This window comes from Pelmatolapia mariae, linkage group LG7 (assembly GCF_036321145.2).
Source record: "Pelmatolapia mariae isolate MD_Pm_ZW linkage group LG7, Pm_UMD_F_2, whole genome shotgun sequence".
NCBI classification, from domain to species: domain Eukaryota; kingdom Metazoa; phylum Chordata; class Actinopteri; order Cichliformes; family Cichlidae; genus Pelmatolapia; species Pelmatolapia mariae.
The window spans coordinates 10,853,728-10,875,594 of record NC_086233.1 but is presented as its reverse complement, the minus strand read 5'-3'; the positions used below and the strand labels follow the sequence as shown (position 1 = coordinate 10,875,594).

At 39.3% G+C, this 21,867-nt stretch overlaps 1 protein-coding gene across 1 annotated transcript in view; it reads left to right on the top strand.

Annotated features, from left to right (window-relative positions):
* The first annotated feature begins 2,881 nt into the window (after positions 1-2,881).
* Positions 2,882-21,867, top strand: part of megf10 (multiple EGF-like-domains 10) — a 65,331-nt gene continuing 46,345 nt past the window's right edge. Inside the window, exons 1-5 of the mRNA XM_063477887.1 lie at positions 2,882-3,102; positions 9,902-10,037; positions 11,248-11,349; positions 13,389-13,489; positions 14,756-14,848. Coding sequence (XP_063333957.1) covers positions 9,919-10,037; positions 11,248-11,349; positions 13,389-13,489; positions 14,756-14,848 — 415 coding nt within the window. The 5' untranslated portion in view covers positions 2,882-3,102; positions 9,902-9,918. The remainder of the gene's footprint in view (positions 3,103-9,901; positions 10,038-11,247; positions 11,350-13,388; positions 13,490-14,755; positions 14,849-21,867) is intronic.

The window sequence follows — 21,867 nt, the reverse complement described above, 5'->3', positions numbered from 1 at the left end:
TTGGTTCATATTATGTGACAAAGTAGCTTTTTCTGTCAAGCTATTGACAATCTACAGAACCAGTGCAGATGGAGAAAATGATTATACATGTTCCGTTGTAGAATCAATTCTGTGAAGTAAACATACCAAAACAAACAAAAAGAGAAAATTGATGCACCTTCATAAACTTTGAATTAATCCATTAAAAATACATAGCAATGTGGAAGCCGCCACATTGCCCTGCAGTTCTGAATACAGTGGAAGAGATGACATCACTCTGCATATGTAGCACACAGTACTATTGTTGCAGTTACTTGTTGTTAGTAGATTAGACCCCACAATCTCTGGACAGCTGAAAATGAGTCAGAAAAACAACTGGATATATTTTTCGTCATTATATTTTCTGGTCATTTAGATATTTCACAGTAGTTTTTCGAGGTCCTAGCACACACAGGGAGATGTTGATGTTTGTTTGAAAGACAGCATGGAATTTAAATCGTACTGTAAGTTTGAAGAAAAAGAGTCACAGGATAGTTTTTTTCTGGAAAAGAGAAACACTATTCATCTTACTGAAGTTAAATGAGTGTAATGCCTTAATATTTACTCTCTTTACTATTTACTCTTGCTCTTTAAAAAAATATTTTCTAATGCTTTATAGTTTGACTTACTTTGCAATCCTTCCCTAATACAAGAAAGTGTGGTATGTAAAAATGTTTAAACCAAAAATTGTGCCATTAAACTATGGGCATTGCTGATTATGATTATTGATTAAAATGGAAAAACTGGATCACTCCATAATAGCTGTACTGCCACTACCTGACTACAGTTCATTACTCCGTATTTATATATATATATTTATTATTGAAACAAAATCAGTCATCATAAGTATAGTTGTATAGTTGACCATTTATAATAAAAAAGCATTATGACAATATGTGAAATGACTATTAGTTAGAGAGCCTATCTCAGCTGACACACAGCAAAGGCAGGGTACATCCTGGATAGGTTGCAACTCTACAGCAAGGCTAACACATAGAGACAGACAACCTTTAATTAAATTATTTAGCTACAAAATTAGATTTTTGCTCCTAGGATGGGTTAATAACATACAGCTAAGTTAAATTTTAAAGTATTACCTAACAACAAGCTTAGAGACTTGCCTTGCACAGCATAAAAATTAACCCTGTAACTTTTATGAATTGTTGAACCCAATGATAAAAGTAATATTATTAAATTCAGATTTTTCATGTCTAGAAAAGAAAACTATCAAATACTGTTGCAGGGACTCTGAGTGTTGAACAATATAATAAGTGACGCCATAATACGACTCATGCCCCGGAAAGTACAAGGTACTTACAATGTAGTTATGTCATTGTTTCCTGTAAAAACCTGACTTGTCACTTGATATTAGGCACAATTACAGGATACTTACGCCTTAGTTGCATGTCTAACAGTGTCATTATTTCAGTGTTTCCTGTAAAAACCTGACTTGTGACTGAAAATTACATGTGGTTACAGGGTACTTACACCCGAGTTACAGGTTGTATTAACACATGGTAAACATCCAGGGAAAACAGGAGCTGTGCAAATACACAGAAAAGAAGAAGCCAGGGTTTCACTGTGTAGCTCAACAATTCAGCAAAGATTGACTGCCAGCTGAACTGCCAGAGGGGGAACCCTGGATTAGTCATGCCCATAAATGCAGACAACAACATCAACAGACAGAGAGGGAGTGAGAAAGAGAGAGATAACCAAAATGGAGAGACAGAGGGAAAACAAACCAGGCAAAATCACCCAGGGAGAAGTGAGGGGCTATCTGCTTTAGAGCATTAGGCTGTTATACCTCATGTTGAGACTAGCGTCCTTCTTTCTCCACAAAATAACTGCAGAAAACAGCTTCTGTGTTCACTGGGAAATCTTTAAATTTGAGTTGACAAAATTCCTTAGAACTAAAGCAGTAATTTAGCCTGAAACATAAAAAGGGAAGAACAAACTTTGATTTCCAAAATTGAATGTCTCATTACTCCAAATGATATCTCCTGAAAAAGAAGATGTAGCTATTTTAAATGACCAACTTAACAACCTTTATCTTTATAAAGGCAAAAGCTCATATGTGAGCTCTAGAAGGCAATGGTTAGCAGAGGGAGACCAAAGCACAGCTTATTTATTTTGTCTAGAACTACAAGAAGCACAATTTCATTCCTTCTAATCTGCAGCTTACTGTTTACTAGCAGATTACTGTTTTGCCTTTTACAGCAAACAATGCAATTCCATCTACTCACAATGAGGTTTCCTTTATTTTATGATTAACGTTAATATTTATTTATTGAACACATAAATAAATGTGATGCTCGACTTACTCTGATCAATGTCAAAATGCATATTTAAAATCTAAAAAACCAACAACTCTCTAGGTTTAGGCTGTTTAAGTGTTTAATTTTAAACATCATTCTCTGATTTGCTGACAACAGAGACTATACGTACAATTTATTGAGCAAGAAATTTTACCTGGGGCCTTATTACATTAAAACGTCTATCACTGGGATATTACTTCTATCCCTGTTATCTTTTGGAATAATTATATCAATAGAATTTAATGTAAAAGAAAAAAAATCATTTTCTTTTACTGTTTTTATTTCAGTATATCGTGTAAGTTTTAATTATGCTATTATGAGTCCTTGGTTTGTATTGTATATTTAGTTTGTGTTCCTGTTCTGTGTAGATGAGACGTACTCATCATGTGTTTCTAATGGGATGGTGTTTTGCGGCAGGTGGCAGCAGAGTCAAAGTGTTGTTACACAACCCTCAGAAAGATGCTGTTGATGCCGCATCAATGACGTCACATACTTGGTCACCAGTATTTTGACAATGGGAAAAGTTTATCGTTCTGGCGAGGAAACGTTGTAGACATCTGAGAAAACGATTCGACTAATGCGCTTTCCACTAGTTATTTTTAATTTTAATTTCAGTTTATGATTTATTTCTTATGCGGTTTCAGAGGGATAACACTTTTTTCTTTTCTTTTCTTTTCTTGTCTTTTTTTTAACTACTGGACATATCAACCTCATACACCGAAGGACGGATCGACAGCCGTGGCATGATCGTGTTTTGCTCATAGAGAAGGTAATGTATTGTACTGATTTATGTGATATTTTTATGTAATAACTGTAAATGACTGGACAAGAATCTGCTATAGATAAAGTTAAAAAATATTTCTGAACAACGATATTTTTGATGTGTGCTGGCCAGCTGGCAAGCGATCCAGATGTTAAATTTTCTTTTATGATCTTCAAAAAAAACAACAAAAAAAAAAACAACTTTATTCCTGTTGTGCTTTCAATTTGGACCTCTTTCATAGATGTAAATGCTGTTGGGGTTTTGCAATCTTAAATTCTAGATTTGAACTATATCTTGCAAAAGGAGGGCAAAAAATAGTGACCGAGAGATGTTAATGGGTTTAATAATTTGCACCTCTCAAAATCACCCATCTCCATATTTTGGTGGTTTAAACCACCAACTGCAAAGGTTAGTAGCTGTAAACACTGAGTAATGGTCAGATAGGAACCGTTTAAGAGTTTCAGACCTATTTGTTTACATACTTATCTTTGACATCTTCAATACTTTCACAGTAGCTGAAATCACAGTACAAAGCTCCTAGCTTCGAAACTCTCTCTTGTTTTGTTTTTTTTGTTTCCTTTTGCTTTCTTTTGTTTTTAAAGAGTAGCATACTGAAAATGCAAAAGTACTTCCCTAGCAGTACTGAATATATGTTCTAATGACAGACAACTCTACGACAGACTTGGGTGCTATAGCTTTAAAAACTTTATAAATTAATTAGCTTAAAGAAAACTGAGTATAGTGACGGCATTTAGTTCCATTTACACCCATTCTAAAAAGAGAAAATTGACGTCAAAATTGCATGTGTTTGCAAATAAATACTGTGCTAAAGCCTGACTGTTTTTTCAGGGATTTCAAACAGCAGATCTGCTTTTCTGGAATTCCTTTGTGCATAGAGAGAGCCATCAATGCTGTGCTGCCTGACTGCTAGTATATCAAAGTTATGCAGCCTAGCTTAATCCATTTCATTAACATTGTGCCTGGAGCTCTTTCACGCATACAGCATAGCCCTTATGTGTGTAGCAGTGCAGTTGTCTTGGGGTGGGGAGGATTTCAGGATTGGTCAGTGCAGCTGTGCCCACTTTCAGCAGAATGAAATCAGAGATGACTGGCTCCAGTTTCCAATACACTGCCTGAACAGACACAATGTTACTACCCATACAGCTACTAGAGACATCTTGTAGGCTTACTCCATTAGCCAGTATTTTTGAAAGAAAGCTGGCCAGAAGACACTAATTGTGTTGACCTCAAAAGATTTTGCTTGGCCACCACTGCCATGAAGTGTGATGCGCTAGTCACTTACTGTCTGTGTACTATTAAAAAAGGTCATTCATACTCAATTTGGACTCATACAAATTCTAGAAACTCTTAAGGAGATTTTAACCATTGATAATTTGAATGAGTGTTTAGCACAATTTTGGTTCACTGATCTTTCTTACACCATTTCTTTATAGTATAGGTTTGAGTTGAGGTTGATGTTTAGTATTTAATTCTAAATTTATTAGTTTAGCTAAACTGATGATACTTTGTGTTATGTGTTTTAAAGATAGTTAGTGGTGGGGAGAGTTGAAGGGAAGTTTAAGCCTAATTTCAGTTTGACTACAAATAAGTTAAAAAATAATGGTGTGTTTGCAGGCTACAACGCTTTCTCAGGTCCCTCCCATTTGAGGATACTGTAACCCAGTTCTTTCTTTTTTTGGTACAATTTACATATGTCCCCTAAATGTGTCACATGATGTAGAATCATAAAGTTTGTGTTTTGCAAGGTGGGTAGCTATAAAGATCATTAAATATTTGTGATCACTATGTGTGAATTGTACCTGTGCAGAAGTGGCACATTTTGAGTTCTAACTTTCTCGAGAACCCAGATAACAGAAGTTAGAGCTAAAGTAATTTGTCATTAATTTGTTTACAGACAGCATTCACAAAAGGAAACATAACAATATGTCCACTCATTTTTTCTGAGAATCTGATTAACTTTTTGCGACATGAATGAGGACACACGCACACACACACACACACACACACACACACACACACACACACACACACACACACACACACACACACACACACAGACAGCTTGCACGTTGCTACATGTTTTATTGTTTGGGATTTTTTGTTGCAGCTTTTCAGCTGCCACATACACACAATGCACCATTTCAGGTCCCAGCACATCTTTTACATGGAAGACATGATCAGCTGATGGAGCTGAGGTGTGTCAGCCTCCCCTGACACCACACCCTGACACCACTGCTCCACCCCTACCTGCAGCTGAGCCACAAACCACACCCTGCCACACTTTTAAACTATCAGACTGATAAAAATGAGTAAACATGAGAACTTTTTGCTAGCCAAACTCATTAAAAGTCTTTTTTAAATGTTCACAATAAACCCCACTGAAGAAGCTGATATGTATGAAAAACAACATGACTACAGCTGTTTTCTATTTTAGGTTATTTCTTTTCATATCTATATTTGTTTGTTAGATTAAAAAAAAAGTTACCCATAAACTTATTACCCAAAGTATTCTATTTAGGCACATTTTGTGCATCGGCAAACTTAGCTTGCAAAAGTAACTCACAATTTCCTTCTATCTGTAACAACACGTAATGTTAAAATCTTCTTCTGGGGGTGGTATGTGTTTGATCCTTAAGCTCGGGTCCTCAACCAGAGACATGGGAGTTAGAGGGTTCTGCGCACTGTCTTAGTTGTTCCTAGGACTGCACTATTCTGGATAGAGACTTCCAGTGTTGTGCCTGGCTCTTAATACTCTTATTACCCCAAGAACCAATTTGGACTCTACCTTCTAGACTTGCTCCAGCAGTTCTTTCAGCCCCTATTACTTCTCTATTTTCTTGTGCTGCTTTTTCTTGATGTTGCTATCTACTGGGATTGCCATATTTATCACAACTGCAGTCCTCTGGTCCTTCTCAACTACCACTATGTCTGGTTAGTTGGCCAGCAGCTTCTCGTCTGTCTACAACTCAAAATCCCACAGGACCTTATCCCCATTGTTTTCAACAAATTTTGGTGGTTTCTCCGATTGAGACTTGAAGACTTCGAGTCTTCAAGCCACACTATCCCAGTCATGGTTTTGCCTCTTATATTTGGTCCAAGCTTGCATCCTACTATGTGATGCTCGTATGTGCTGGATAGCCTCCAGGGCACCCTTGTACAGTTGGCAGCTTAGATCCAGTCAGCTGTGGTAAACGTCTGGATCTTGTGTTTAGGCTCTGTTCTTGTGCTGCTGTTATCATTGCCTCTGTGCTGGCCTCTAAGCAAGCCTTTTCTATCCACTGGTAGGATTTCTTTATGTCAGGGATTTCCTCTATGTGTCTGTGGTACATCTTATGCAGGGGCTTAGTCATCCATGATCATTCCTCTTCCTGTTCTTCATCACCATTTGTCTTCAGCTACCTAAGGTATTCTTGGAGTATTCAGAATCAAAATTTGGTTTATTACCAAATTTGTGACCAACAAGGAATTTGTCTTGGTCTTGTGGTGCAAAAAACAGAAATAGAATATATGGTATTTACAATATATATAATATATACATCTCAAAATAAATATTAATATAAATACATACATTAGGATTATATACTAACTACCTACCTTAAGAAATATGTATGTGTGTGTGTGTGTGTGTGTGTGTGTGTGTGTGTGTGTGTGTGTGTGTGTGTGTGTGTGTGTGTGTTGGGGGGTGCAAATTGCATGTATTGAGTCCAGTGTGAAAGTTATTGTAGCCTGAGTAAATAAGTGTCTTGTTGTAACATGTTAAGTGAGGGGGTGTTGTAGTAGTCCGTAGTCCGACATCTTCTTGTGCCATGAGGTGTTGGTTCTGATGGACCACAACCTCCCGTAAAAGGGAAATATCACAATTTATGCCCGGGTGAAGAGTCAGTAGCAATCCTGATTGCCTGTCTCACTTGCATGAAGGAGTACATGTCTTGTAGGCAAGGCAGATTGCAGTCATTCAACGTTTCAGTGGAGTGGATTACATGCTGTAGTCTGCCTTTGTCCTTTGCAGTGGCAGCAGTATGCCAAAGTGTTAAAGGAGGTGAGAATAGATTCAGTGGTGGAGCAGCAAAACTGCAATCTGTGATGGTGAGCAGTCCATGCCACTTGCTCTGTGTGTCGCCCTGGTGGAAGCGAGACTCCATGCGCTCCCGATACCGGCGTTTGGCATCCCTCACCATGCGCCGAACGGCGTATAAAGCTGCTTTGTAGGCGCTCATATCTCCGGTGGCGAGACCAGCCTGGCGGTCCTGGTTTTTGAAATAGAAATTCTTCAACAAGATTTTGAGCTGTCACTTGTTTTGTTTCAGACAGCATAATAAAATTACAATTAAAAAAACACATTAAAATAGCTAAAAGAGACATATTAAAAACAAGAACAAGTTCCCAGTAATGATGTCAGAAAATCATTTAACCCTTTCATGCATGAATTATGACAACCTCAATCAGGATTTTTTCTTAAGTATTTTTATTCACCTTTAGGCTTCATTTTATTTAAACATGTACTTTTCAAAGAGTTTTTTACATGTCCACTTAGGTGGACAACATCACCTTTGGAGTGGCTGGCAGGGTATGGATTGACGCACCAGTGTCCAACGTAGTGGTTTATGTGCAAGTATACTATCAACACTGACACAAATACAAGAAAACAGCCTTTGAATAGCTGTGCACTGTAGTGACCACTGTGTGTGAAAGGGTTAAATGTATTTTACGGTCTGCATGTGAAATCAATTGAGAGAGCTGCAAGTCCTTCCTTAGTATGCTAAGAACAACCTGGAGAAAGATGATGCATACTGCAAGTGCCTTCTTTGGTCCATGTAAAAACAAGAGCTCTTTGGCAGAGACACTGCTTATATTTATGCTTAAATAGGGGAGAGGTGTTCAACCCAAAGAACAGCATCCCCACAGTGAAACACAGTAGTGGGAGGATTATGCTGTGGGAATGCTTTAGTGCATCTGGAACTGGGAACAGGTTCACATAAAAGTGTAAAGAACCATGAGGAAAGAAAATTGTAAAGATTTTGAAAGAAAACCTCAAACAGTGATTTAGCAAAAACTGGGTCTGGGTTGTTTCCCTGCACAAAAGAAATTTTCATATGTGGGCAAACAATCTTGTACACATCTGTATCCAGTGTTGGGGAGTAACGGAATACATGTACCGCCGTTACGTATTTAAAATGCAAAATATGAGTAACTGTATTCCGTTACAGTTACCGTTTAAAAAGGTGGTATTTAGAATACAGTTACTTTGTTGTAATAAATGGATTACACGGCGGTACTTTCCTGTTTCATATTGTGGCGGGTCAGGCCTGTTTGGGTTTTGTTTGACAGCTATGTTCTGTTGTTCCAGGCGGCAGCGTTACGGTGGTGACTCTCTCTCTCTGCGACTGTGTGTTTCCTGGGTGAGAGAGCGCCTTTTTGTTGTTGTTGCTGTGCTAAGCTAATAGGCAGAATGCTACAGGTATAGCTCTAAAGAATGTAGCCTTATGGGCAGTGTAGTCCGTGCTGCAGCAAGAATGGACTGCCATACCCATTATGCATTATGTGTCTGTGAGCGCGAGGAGGGAGAAAAAGGAGAGTGGAAAAGTAGGAGCTGTCACCGAGCAGAAACGGGAGCTGGAAGCATGTAAATATAATAATAACAACCACTGCAGCCAAGAAGAGTGCCTGACGAGCCCAGTTGTAAGTAAGCTATTAAGACTCGACTGTACACTTTGTTCGTGTTTTCCTCCGAAACAATGAGTTCCGTTGCAGCAGCCTTTCAACCCTCTCTCTGTCTCTCGCTAGCAAAGTTGACCCAGACAACAAAGTAAAGCTATTTTTCGGCTACGAGCCCGACACGGAACCCGACATATTAGCCAGAGGTCCCTTTACTATGGTTCGGAGCCGCGGACCTTCAATAATAGTAATAAATCACACAGCAATAGTACATTCATGTAGTTGTAAAAAGCATGATAATATATTAAGTAATCCAAAGTATTCAGAATATGTTACTCTCGTTGAGTAACGTAACGGAATACATTACAAAATACATTTTGGGGCATGTATTCTGTAATCTGTAGTGGAATACATTTTAAAAGTAACCTTCCCAACACTGTCTGTATCAGCTGAAAAGTTCAGATTCTGTATCTCAAGCATTTGGTTGGAATAGCTGATTAAAACAGGATCTATGTTAAAGTCAAATTATGTCAGTTACAATATAATTAATTGTGTCAAATACATGTTCATACCTCTGGTAAATGGACTGTTTCTTATATAACACATTTCTACTTTATTTGAGCACTCAAAGCCTCATTCACATCCATTCACACGAACACTTTTTAAATCTAAGTGCTTTCTATCTACCATTTACACTCTGAAGGATGTGCTATATTTGGTGCCCTTTCAGACATGAAAAAAGTACAGATCTCAGCAGAATCTTAACATTGTAGTTGGTTTTGACTTTTAACAATTATGTCGAGAACAAAATTAAACAGGATCATATAGACTACAAACATAGTAAAGCACAGATGTTTTACTTATTTTATTTTTTTTAATTAAAACAGAGGAATACAAATTTTTAAATTAATCTTTTTTTTTCTTTAAATTTTCACACCTGTTGAATGTATTAGGAATTGACAATGATATTGGATTTGGAAATTTCAGAATGACATAAGTACAAAAATAAGTCATTGCATAAATAAATACCCCGAGGAATTGTTGGTAGCTTACAATCATCAGAGTTTACAGAATGTCTTTCAGACAACAGAAAGTTAAATGGTGTTTTCTCCTCCTTCCTTGTCTTAAGGTGCAGCCCTCACAGAGATGACTACATCACTGTTGCTCCACAGGACAGTCTTGCTGACTGTAGTCGTCTGTAACTTGCCTTGCATCGCTTCCTCCCTCAACCTGGAGGATCCCAATGTCTGCAGCCACTGGGAGAGGTTAGTCACGATAATAACCCATAAAGGGCAATAAAGGCATTCAGCCTTAGGTGTCCTTTACCCACCTCCAAACTGACTATGCTAACCATCGCCGTAACTTTGTGCTGAACATTGGGGGGGGGGGCGGGGGCCTATGGGTCAAGTTCTCTGTCTAAATAAATAAATAAATTTGGGTAAATTCCCAGATGATTAAATATTATATTGGTTGGGTCTGATTATTGGGAGGGGTCATAACCCCCTAGCCCCCCTGGAAATTACGCCCCTGATACTAACACTACATACCAATGCACTAACAGTGAAAATTTAAATGTGTTATCAACCTGATAACTTTCTTAAGCTGTGTTTAAAGTGTCAATACTTAGCAGTCTTTTTTTCCATTTGCAAGGATGAAAAAAATAAAATAAATAAAAATCACTCTTTTAACTTCTATGTTCAGGACTATCCCAGTAAAGCTGAGCATCGCTCATTTTCCTAATTTTAGTACCATCATTCCACTGAATGCTAAAGACACAGTTACTGGAGTTTGTGCACACACAGACTTACCTGTAGAAGAAGAAGTTACTGATGAGACTTACATGACTTGAGAGAATCTGTTCTGTTCAGCCTCATAACATATCTTCAAAACAAGGCTGAACACAAAAAGTTTCTCTGTCAAGGTTTGTCAAAACTTGCAGGGTACTTTGTTTGCAGAGTACTTTCAGTTTTTGCTCTCTGCTGAAACCAAAAGCTGAAACCTGAGCTTTTGACTGGCTCACTTTAATATATAAATCCAGCACTGTAACAGTTTGCATAAGATATTAGAAACCATATGCATTTCCACTGTTAAACAAATGACACCTATTTATATTTCTATATGAAGGCCAATAACCTCAATTGGTTGCCCTGCAGGCATAGCATAAAGATGTTACGACCTATAATTTTTAATCTTGGGCTGATAAGTGGGCTGTTGCGTCACTAAAACACTTATAAACTATTTATTGTATCATTATCTCTTCTAAGAAAACAAAGCTTTTGGACAAACAAGCAATTCGTTTTCACAGATATTTTAAGGACATAAAAGTTGGTTGAGTTTCAATCTATTGTGTGTCAATCTCTTTTGGAGTAAATCAGCTAATTTAACAGAGAAGATTAATGAGGCAGCCATGAACTATCATCAGCCACACACTGGTTTCATGTCTGATCCATTCTTTTTCACTTTCTGTGGTTTCAGTTACTCTGTGACAGTGCAGGAGTCATATGCCCATTCTTTTAATCAGATTTATTACACCAGCTGCACTGACATTCTCAACTGGTTTAAGTGCACCAGACACAGGTAAGAACCAATTAAAATGATACCTGATACGCATGGAAATGTGTGATGATAATGGGTTTGATTAAATGGCAGTACCACAGTTTTTCCATGTTGTTTTTCTTTTTTTGTTTATTTAAATCAGACATTGTCGCTGTATATTTACCTCATTGTGGTCTCATTTGTCAGTGTCAAAAACAAGGTCTGAAAGTGGCTTACCCTCTTTACCAAATAAAAGTTGTTATAATAAAGACAAAATTTACAGAAGAATGTAGACATGCTAAATGGACTGGAACTTAAATAGAGCCTTTCATTCACCCAGTTACATTCACATTCATACAGCACTTTTATCTAACAATTAAGACAGTCACATGCCGATGCATGCAAATTGGGGTTCAGTATTTTGCCCGGGGGCATTTCAACATGCAGGCAAGAGGATCTGGGAATTAGAGCCTTGAACAAGACTATTTTTTTCAATTCTGCTCCCACTGAATTTCTGACCATTACTGTCTGCTCCCACTGTCTGTCTCTGTCACCTGCTTTTGCAATATTTGTGTCCAATCCTGCCTGCATCCACAGAAAGCATTGTAAGGTGGTGAAAGATGTACCCTTAGGCCCCCTCCTTGATTCAGAGATGGTCTTTCTATTTTCATGTAAACGGCCTTGTTGACTCCCTGCTCAAACCAGCGCTCCTCCCTGTCTAGGATGTGTACATCCTCATCACTGAAAGAGTGTCCACTGGCCTGTAGTAGTAAATAGACCGCAGAGTCCTGGCCTGACGAGTTAGCTCTTCTGTGTTGTGCCATCCGCTTAGCCAGAGGTTGCTTGTTATCCCTGATGTATAAATCACAACAATCCTCCTGGCACTTAACACTGTTCACTATATTACTGTTTGTGAGCTTAAGGGTATATCTTTCATTATCTTACAGTGCTGTAATTGCAGCCATTCCCCAACTCTCGATGAATGGCACTCGTCGTCATGACAGTTTGCATATTAATGATCAAGAAACTGACCCCTATTGTTAGTCAGTGGTGTTAGTTTCAGCTTGTTTCATGCAAATGTACTGTTTAGAGGGTTGGGGAAACCTGCAGTCAGCTGAGACTGAAGAAATCACTTGGATGAGTGATTAAATATTTCTTCCACTGAAAAAGTTACGTCTAGATGAACAGAATAAACTTTTTGGGATTTACTTACCTGGATGATTGAGCATGCATCAAGTACTGTGGTCCTAGCAACTACCTGGCATTTTGGCTAATGGATGCACTAATCACCATTTATTTACACCTTTCAGAAGGGAATAGAGTATGGCACCAGCATGTGAGCACACCTCTCATAATCCTGCCTTACAGGACAAATTGCACCAATCCCTGCTTCTCCACAGCAACCCAGGTTGTCAGTGGCGGCTCATTTAAACTGTAGGAATGATTTACCCAACATCGGAAAAATACTAGGTCAACTTTACTGTTATGACATGACATCAATGTAAAAAATTAATGATACCTTAACTTCTCTGGCCCTGCACTTTAAATTGTCCAAGTCAACAAAATGTAAGATTTACCTGTGGTAGTTTATTTAAGCAAGTTATGTAGCGCTAACCTTTGCTTTAACAATGAACAATTTCTTGTCCTTCACATCCTACACGGTGGCATTACTTACCCATCCACATCCAAAATACATGTTGCTGTCCATACTTTGAAACCTTTCATTCTGGCTACAATGTTAGGGATCCTCTACAAGACACATGTAGATGTGACCAAACTGGAGCTCTGGGAGAGAGGTCACTCTATATACAATACTTTGAAAAAGTATTGTATATAGAGCTTTTCTAGTCTTACTCACAAGCCCAACTCAGACTGGAATATGAGATACTACTAACACTACATAAAGTAGATTTTGCAGTAGTTTTGCTCTCTTTGGAGAAGAGTTAGAGTTAAATGATGCTTTTGGTTATTAATGTGAATGATCCACTTTACACATTTTAACAATATAATAAAAGCTGAAAAACAAAATAATTGGTTACTCAGCGTCTAATTCTGTATGTGACTTAAATTCCTTTCTGCAGGATGAGCTATAGAACAGCATATCGTAGTGGGAACAAGACCATGTACCGGAGGAAGTCTCAGTGCTGCCCAGGCTTCTATGAGAAAGGAGAGATCTGTGCTCGTGAGTAACACACACACACACACACACACACACACACACACACACACACACACACACACACACACACACACACACACACACACACACACAGCCAGCCATGTTTCTATCATTTTAGAGGATTTCAAGCTATTTCCTTAAACACTAAGAGAGTCAGGAAGACATCTTATACAAGTTTCAGTGCTCATGTAACTGTGAGACAAATGGTGATTTTGCTTAAGGTCAATTTTTAGTAACACTTTCCTTACAGCCATTTATTAAACTTATTAAATGCTGTAATGAATATTTCTTTTCAAATATCTTGTCACACTTACCTTGCCAGTAAGGCTATTACACAACCCATATCCCTCCCTTTTAATAGGCAGTGACAGGTGTTAGTTTGGCAAAACTAACAATTGTAACAGCAGTAAAAAAATAAATAAATAAATAAAAAAAAAAGCTTTCTGTCAAGACAGCCTGTTCTCATGGTGGAAAGAGTTGGTGATGAAAAAGCTATGTGTGCTGTGGTGGAAGGGAGAAAACAGTTAATGTCCCCCAGGAGTTCATAGGGGAATTTGTTCTAGTGTGAAAACACTCTGCTTTATAAGTAGCCTAAGCATCACATGCTGCTCTGAGAATCACATTTCATTTGCCAGACACTTTAGGCATCGTGTCGTTTCCTGTTGGAAGTTGTATTGGAGAAGGAATCAGTTATATGAAGGATTTATTACTTTTTGTTTGTGTAAAGTCAGAGAAGAATCTGTTTGTTTGAAGTGGGTTAATCAATGCAAATCTAGCTTTAAAAAGAGTAATAATCTTTAAAATCAGTGGCATTTGCTTGGTATTAGTGGACAGTGAAAATAAATCATAGTCTTGATGGGAGTTGTTTGTTACAAGGACTGTATTTAGAGTTTCTTGTAATGAGAAATATTTGTTTGCATGAGGAAAAATCTGCTTGAAAAACTCATTAAATCAGTCTGCTGTAGAAAACACAAAGTAACAAAAAGAAACATTGACATTTTATTGAAAAAGAAAACAATTTCTAAAGTCCAATTCTGTTTTTGGCCACAAAAACTCTTTAAAGTGTTAAGTTAAGTCAAGTCACAGAGCATTCAACAAAGAATAGCAAGTCCCAGTTTCCATTTCACAAATCAGATTTATGTCTTAGACATGAACATTTATGTGATTACTACTACATGACTAATTCTAATGTAGATGTGTTTTGATGGGTTATTTTTTGGGGGGACTGTGCTGATCCCTGGCCTCTCTTCCTGTCTCCTCGATGTCTAGCTCATTGTACAGAGAGCTGTATTCATGGCCGTTGTATGGCACCCAACACCTGCCAGTGTGAGCCAGGCTGGGGGGGCTCCAATTGCTCGAGTGGTAAGTCCTCCAGTTGTTGCTGTCTGTTCACAATAATGACTTTGTGAGTGGGATTGGTTTTCTGTAAAAACACTCTGAACTCACAAGAGGAGAATCAGACTGTTCTCATCTTACTGTACCACACCAATGGCTAGACATACTGCAGGGCCAAAATACTGATGTCAGTCACAACACATGCCAGTCAAAAGTTGGAACGTGAGCATGTAGGAACTCAGGAAATTAGTGGATTTAGTTTTGATAATCAGATGTTCTTACGTATGAACTTGTTATAAGATTTTAACTACCTGCCTTCCTTAGACATATATATATATTTTAATTTCACAGGGAATCGGGCATTTTTAGTGGGTGGCAGATTTTTTATGTAAACAGACCAGTTTAGCAACAAGACTTTTTGTGCAACCTGGCTGCAGCAATTGATTAATTCTCTAAATGTTGACTTAAATCAAGTTCCTAAAATGCTAAAGGTGACATGATGCACGGATAATAGTTTCGAGTCAATTTTGTTTGATTTGCATTTTGCACTCTCCTCACATGGAGCATTTCTTATCAGCAAGACATCAGGACTATATCACTCGCCTCCACTTCACCAACACTTTTTTTTTTGTCTGCACAACGCAGGAGGCATTAAGGAAGATTTACATAGCTTACTACGTGATATTTATAAACCACGTCCTTATCATCTTCAGTCACAAAAAAATCACAAAACAAAAATCACACAGCACCTGAAATACAAAACGGGTAGTATACAAACAAAAATACAATTTTGCTGCGGTGTATGTCTGTGTGTGTGTGAAAGAGAGAGAGAAAGAACAATTGGAAAAATTGTGAATCTCTGTGTATGAGCATTTGTCATGCAACATATTTGATAATGAGGGTCAGAGAATGCAATAACAACCCCTGGGAGCCAGAGGCAGACAGTCAAAGACTCAAGAGAGCTGCACTGTACACAGACCCCAGAAGTGCTGAAGACCTGAGGTCACACACCTAGATGAAAACCATGGGTCCAACCCAGCAGGGGGAAGAAGGAGGACCTGGTGGAGGACTCGGTGGAGGGCCCACAGCCAAAGGGCAGGAGTGCCAGACAACCAGAGGCAGCAGGCAGCCAACCGCGGCAGAGGCCAGCCTTCCCAGCATGAGCTGAGGATGGGAACCCAGGCGTGAGAACCTCCTGACGGAGCCGACTTGATGAGAGGTCCAAGCCTCCCCATACCACAACCCCAAGGGAGCAGGCCAGCCAACGCCAAAATCTCCACCCAGGGTGCCGTTCGAGTGCTAGCTCCAGCCAGCAGTGAACCTGGGACGCAGGCAGACTGGCCCCAGACCAGCAGCCAACCTCACCACCAAAGACAGGGTGCAGGAAACAGGGGTGTAGGCCACTTTTAACAGTTGTTAGTGTCAAAGTTAGGCCTTTTGGGTCCATGTGTTGGTGCACATCACAGTACGAGTAAATAGTGAGTAGGACTGTGTGAAATCTAGACTAAACCACTACTGATGAGGGAACAGATGCGACATGAGAATGTGGCAGCTGGTTAACAGTGCTCATCCAACCAACTTTGGCCCATGTGGCACATGTTCCATCCCTCCCCACGACCCTATGTGTAAAAGTGACTGATAATCAGAGGAGGTTGAGGAGGAGAAGGCATGGGATCTCTAAGACCAGTATACTACCCTGGAAGGAGAAAGCCACTTCCGCTGGCTCAGTAAGCACTTCTGTTTCCTCTATGACACTGCAGGGCAACAAAAAGTGAACCAGGGGCCCGTGCAAATGGCACACCCTACCACCGCTGCACCAAAGACTGGCACACTGCTGACGCCACTATAAAGAGTATTCTAACATGTGCAGACATGCCCCAAATCTGGGGGCCCATCTGCACATGGAGCCAGTAACCCGCTCAATCAACAAGGACAAGAAGGGTCAAACTGAGTCTGAACCTAGCCACTGCTCCTACCCACCCAAACTGTGTCAACCACTCCAGAATGCCAGAACATTCAGCCACTTGCTCTGGAACCAACAAGTACCAGCATACCAGGGAGGGGCATCAACATCAAGCAGGGAAAAATAGGGAGGGGTAACCTCACCCTCCATGACCTTGTCCTACAGCGGCCAAGGCTCAGCAAGCCCCAGACCCAGACATGGACACACACAGAGACACCCAGGGAACCCTCTTTTGATGATAATGTTGAGTCTCTTGTAAATTCTTTTAATGAACATTGCCTTTCTATTATGGATCAGGTTGCTCCTTACAAAATTAGATATAGTTCTGTTGTCTGTCTCTCTCACCCTTATTAAATAGAGATCCTCATGGTTATTAATTAATTAATTAATGAAAGACCAAGACAGACTTTTAATTCATTTGAAAGCCTGATGCTTAACCTTGTCCACCCCAGCTGTAAAACTCAGAAACCAGTCTTACTTGTTATCATATATCGTCCACCTGGGCCTTACACAGAGTTTCTCTCTGATTTCTCAGACTTTTTATCTGATTTAGTTCTCAGCTCAGATAAAATAATTATTGTGGGTGATTTTAACATTCATGTAGATGCTAAAAATGACAGCCTCAACATGGCATTTAATCTGTTATTAGACTCAATTGGCTTTTCTCAAAATGTAAAAGAACCCACCCACCACTTTAACCACACTCTAGATCTTGTTTTAACATATGGCATAGAAACTGAACATTTAACAGTGTTTCCTGAAAACCCTCTCATGTCTGATCATTTCCTGATAACATTTACATTTACAATAACTGATTACACAGCAGTGGAGAGTAGACTTTATCACAGTAGATGTCTTTCTGAAAGCGCTGTAACTAAGTTTAAGAATATAATCCACCCACTGTTATCATCTTCAATGCCCTGTACCAACATAGAGCAGAGCAGCTATCCGAACGCTACCCCAACAGAGGTCGATTATCTTGTTAATAATTTTACCTCCTCACTACGTATGACTCTGGATACTGTAGCTCCTGTGAAAACTAAGGTCTCAAATCCGAAGTACCTGACTCAGTGGTATAATTCTCAAACACGTAGCCTAAAGCAGAAAACTCGTAAGCTGGAGAGGAAATGGCGTGTCACAAATTTAGAGGATCATCATTTAGCTTGGAGAAATAGTTTGCTGATTTATAAGAAAGCCCTCCGCAAAGCCAGAACATCTTACTATTCGTCACTGATTGAAGAAAATAAGAACAACCCCAGGTTTCTCTTCAGCACTGTAGCCAGGCTGACAAAAAGTCAGAGCTCTTTTGAGCCAACCATCCCTTTAACGTTCACTAGTAATGACTTCATGAACTTCTTCACAAATAAAATTCTTATCATTAGAGAAAAAATTACCAATAATCATCCCACAGATGTAATATCGTCTACAGCTGCTCTTAGTACCATTGATGTAAAGTTAGACTCTTTTTCTCCAATTGATTTTTCTTAAAAAAAAACCCATCAACGTGTCTTTTAGACCCCATTCCTACAAAACTGCTCAAAGAAGTCCTACCATTAATTAATTCTTCGATCTTAAATATGATCAACCTATCTCTAATAATCGGCTATGTACCACAGGCTTTCAAGGTGGCTGTAGTTAAACCTTTACTCAAAAAGCCATCTCTAGACCCAGCAGTCTTAGCTAATTATAGGCCAATCTCCAACCTCCTTTCATATCAAAAATCCTTGAAAGAGTAGTTGTCAAACAGCTAACAGATCATCTGCAGAGGAATGGTTTATTTGAAGAGTTTCAGTCAGGTTTCAGAGCTCATCACAGCACAGAAACAGCTTTAGTGAAGGTTACAAATGATCTTCTTATGGCCTCTGACAGTGGACTCATCTCTGTGCTTGTCCTACTAAACCTTAGTGCAGCGTTCGATACTGTTGACCATAATATCCTATTAGAGCGATTAGAACATGCTGTAGGTATTACAGGTACTGTACTGCAGTGGTTTGTATCATATCTATCTAACAGACTCCAATTTGTGCATGTAAATGGAGAGTCCTCTTCACGCACTAAGGTCAATTATGGAGTTCCACAGGGTTCGGTGCTAGGACCAATTCTATTTACATTATACATGCTTCCCCTAGGCAGCATCATTAGAAGACATAGCATAAATTTTCACTGCTATGCAGATGACACGCAGCTCTATCTATCCATGAAGCCAGGTAACACACACCAATTAGTTAAACTGCAGGAATGCCTTAAAGACATAAAGACCTGGATGGCCGCTAACTTTCTGCTTCTTAATTCAGATAAAACTGAGGTTATTGTACTTGGCCCTGAAAATCTTAGAAATATGGTGTCTAACCAGATTCTTACTCTGGATGGCATTACTTTGGCCTCCAGTAACACTGTGAGGAACCTTGGAGTCATTTTTGACCAGGACATGTCCTTCAACGCACATATTAAACAAATATGTAAGACTGCTTTCTTCCATTTGCGCAACATTTCTAAAGTTAGAAATATCCTGTCTCTTAGTGACGCTGAAAAACTAGTTCATGCATTTATTACTTCCAGGCTGGACTACTGTAATTCATTATTATCAGGATGTCCTAAAAACTCCCTGAAAAGTCTTCAGCTAATCCAAAATGGTGCAGCCAGAGTACTGACAGGGACTAGAAAGAGAGAGCATATTTCTCCTGTTTTGGCTTCCCTTCATTGGCTTCCTGTTAAATCCAGAATTGAATTCAAAATCCTGCTCCTCACATACAAGGTCTTAAATAATCAGGCCCCATCTTATCTTAATGACCTTGTAGTGCCATATCACCCTATTAGAGCACTTCGCTCTCGCACTGCAGGCCTACTTGTTGTTCCTAGAGTATTTAAAAGTAGAATGGGAGGGAGAGCCTTCAGATTTCAGGCCCCTCTTCTGTGGAACCAGCTTCCAGTTTGGATTCGGGAGACAGACACTATCTCTACTTTCAAGATTAGGCTTAAAACTTTCCTTTTTGCTAAAGCATATAGTTAGGGCTGGACCAGGTGACCCTGAATCCTCCCTTAGTTATGCTGCAATAGACGTAGGCTGCCGGGGATTCCCATAATGCATTGAGTTTTTCCTTTCCAGTCACCTTTCTCACTCAATATGTGTTAATAGACCTCTCTGCATTGAATCATATCTGTTATTAACCTCTGTCTCTCTTCCACAGCATGTCTTTATCCTGTTTTCCTTCTCTCACCCCAACCGGTCGCAGCAGATGGCCGCCCCTCCCTGAGCCTGGTTCTGCCGGAGGTTTCTTCCTGTTAAAAGGGAGTTTTTCCTTCCCACTGTCGCCAAAGTGCTTGCTCATAGGGGGTCATATGATTGTTGGGTTTTTCTCTGTACCTATGAAGCGCCTTGAGGCGACTTTTGTTGTGATTTGGCGCTATATAAATAAAATTGAATTGAATTGAATTGAATCAGAAAACAGAAAGACTGTGGAAAACCATGGGTGTGACTGTCTATAAAGAACTTCTTTTTTCTTACAATATGGCACTCAAAGAGGCAAGATCTTTTTATTTTAACAGCCTCATTAAAAATCATAAAAATAATCCCAGGGTGTTATTTGACACCATTAATAGCATTATATCCTCCCCTCCTCCACATGCATTGATAGCCTCTGACGATGACTTTAATGTATTTATCCATGATTTTGTAAATAGGGTGATGGACTTAAGCTCGAAATTCTCCTTAGGTTCCTTGCCTAATTGTCGTGGTGTGTGGAAGAAGCGGACTCGAGCGCAGATCTCCTTGCAATGAGACAGTGAATTTATTTACAGAGTGAAACAATAACAGTCCAGTGAAATCCCTCGGCCGTGGCTCCCCGTGGTCCATTCACCCAGCTCCCGAGTTCTCTTCTCCACCTCCTGGTGCGAAAGACAAAAAAGCGGGGTCTGATGGTGGATAATTCACGGCAGCTGGTGAATGTTAATTAATCGGCGGTGTGCCGAAGCTCCGAACGGAGCTACTTCCGGGTCGGCGGACCTGCCTCCGGGGGAAGCGCGGCTCCATCAAAATAAACACAAACATAAACGATCAGGTCGCCCAGCAGGGCTGGTCAGACCATGACACTAATGGGGATTGCCCTCAGTGCTTTGATTCATTTACCTGATTCTGTTCAATTACACTAAGTGACTAAGTTAGAATAATGGTTAAGCTGAAACTTTCATCACCCTCTTTAGGGATCTTGCATCCCTCTGTTCTGTTTGGGTCCTTCGTTGCTTTCTATCATTAACAGCTCACTGAAGCAAGGTTGTGTTCCATCTTACTTTAAGCATGCTGAGGTCATTCCATTACTTAAAAAACCTAGTCTTGATGCCAGGTCTCCTAGTAATTACTGGCTTATTTCAAAATTACCATTTATTAGCAAATTATTAGATAAAGTTGTCAAATCAATTTATTTATTTATTATGCACACTACAAATTGCTGACCCTTTTCAGTCCGGTTTTCAAAAGCAGCATTCCACTGAAACTGTTCTTTTAAAGGTCTGTAATGATCTTTTTGCTATGTGCTTGTGTTGCTTGACCACAGTGCTGCCTTTGATACTGACCATAATATTTAATTACTAGGCTGAAGGTTTTGGTTGGTAACTCTCGCTCACCACTAGATTGGTTTTCCTCCTATTTATGTGAGAGGACGTTCTGTTAGGGCAAGCAGATTCTCCTTCTACACTGCTTGTTTAACCTGTGGCATTCCTCAAGGTTCCATCCTGGGTCCATTGCTATTCTCCTTTCACATGCTTCCTTTAGCTGGTATTATTCAATCTTTCTCAGACATTTCTTATTAATTTGATGCTGATGACATTCAACTGTACTATGTGTTTTAAGCCTCACCAGCTGGATAGGTTGTCTACCCTAGTTGACTGTTTATCTCATTAGTGGCTGGCTTTCCAACAATTACTTTCTTTTAAACTCTGACAAGACTGCCATGATTATAGCTCCTCCTGATATACAATCAAGAATCAGTCAAATGATTGCTTCTTTTTACTCATCTTTAAAAACCAGTGTTGGTCATTTTGGTGTAATATTTGATTCCTCCTCGAACTTTGACTCAAATATAAAATT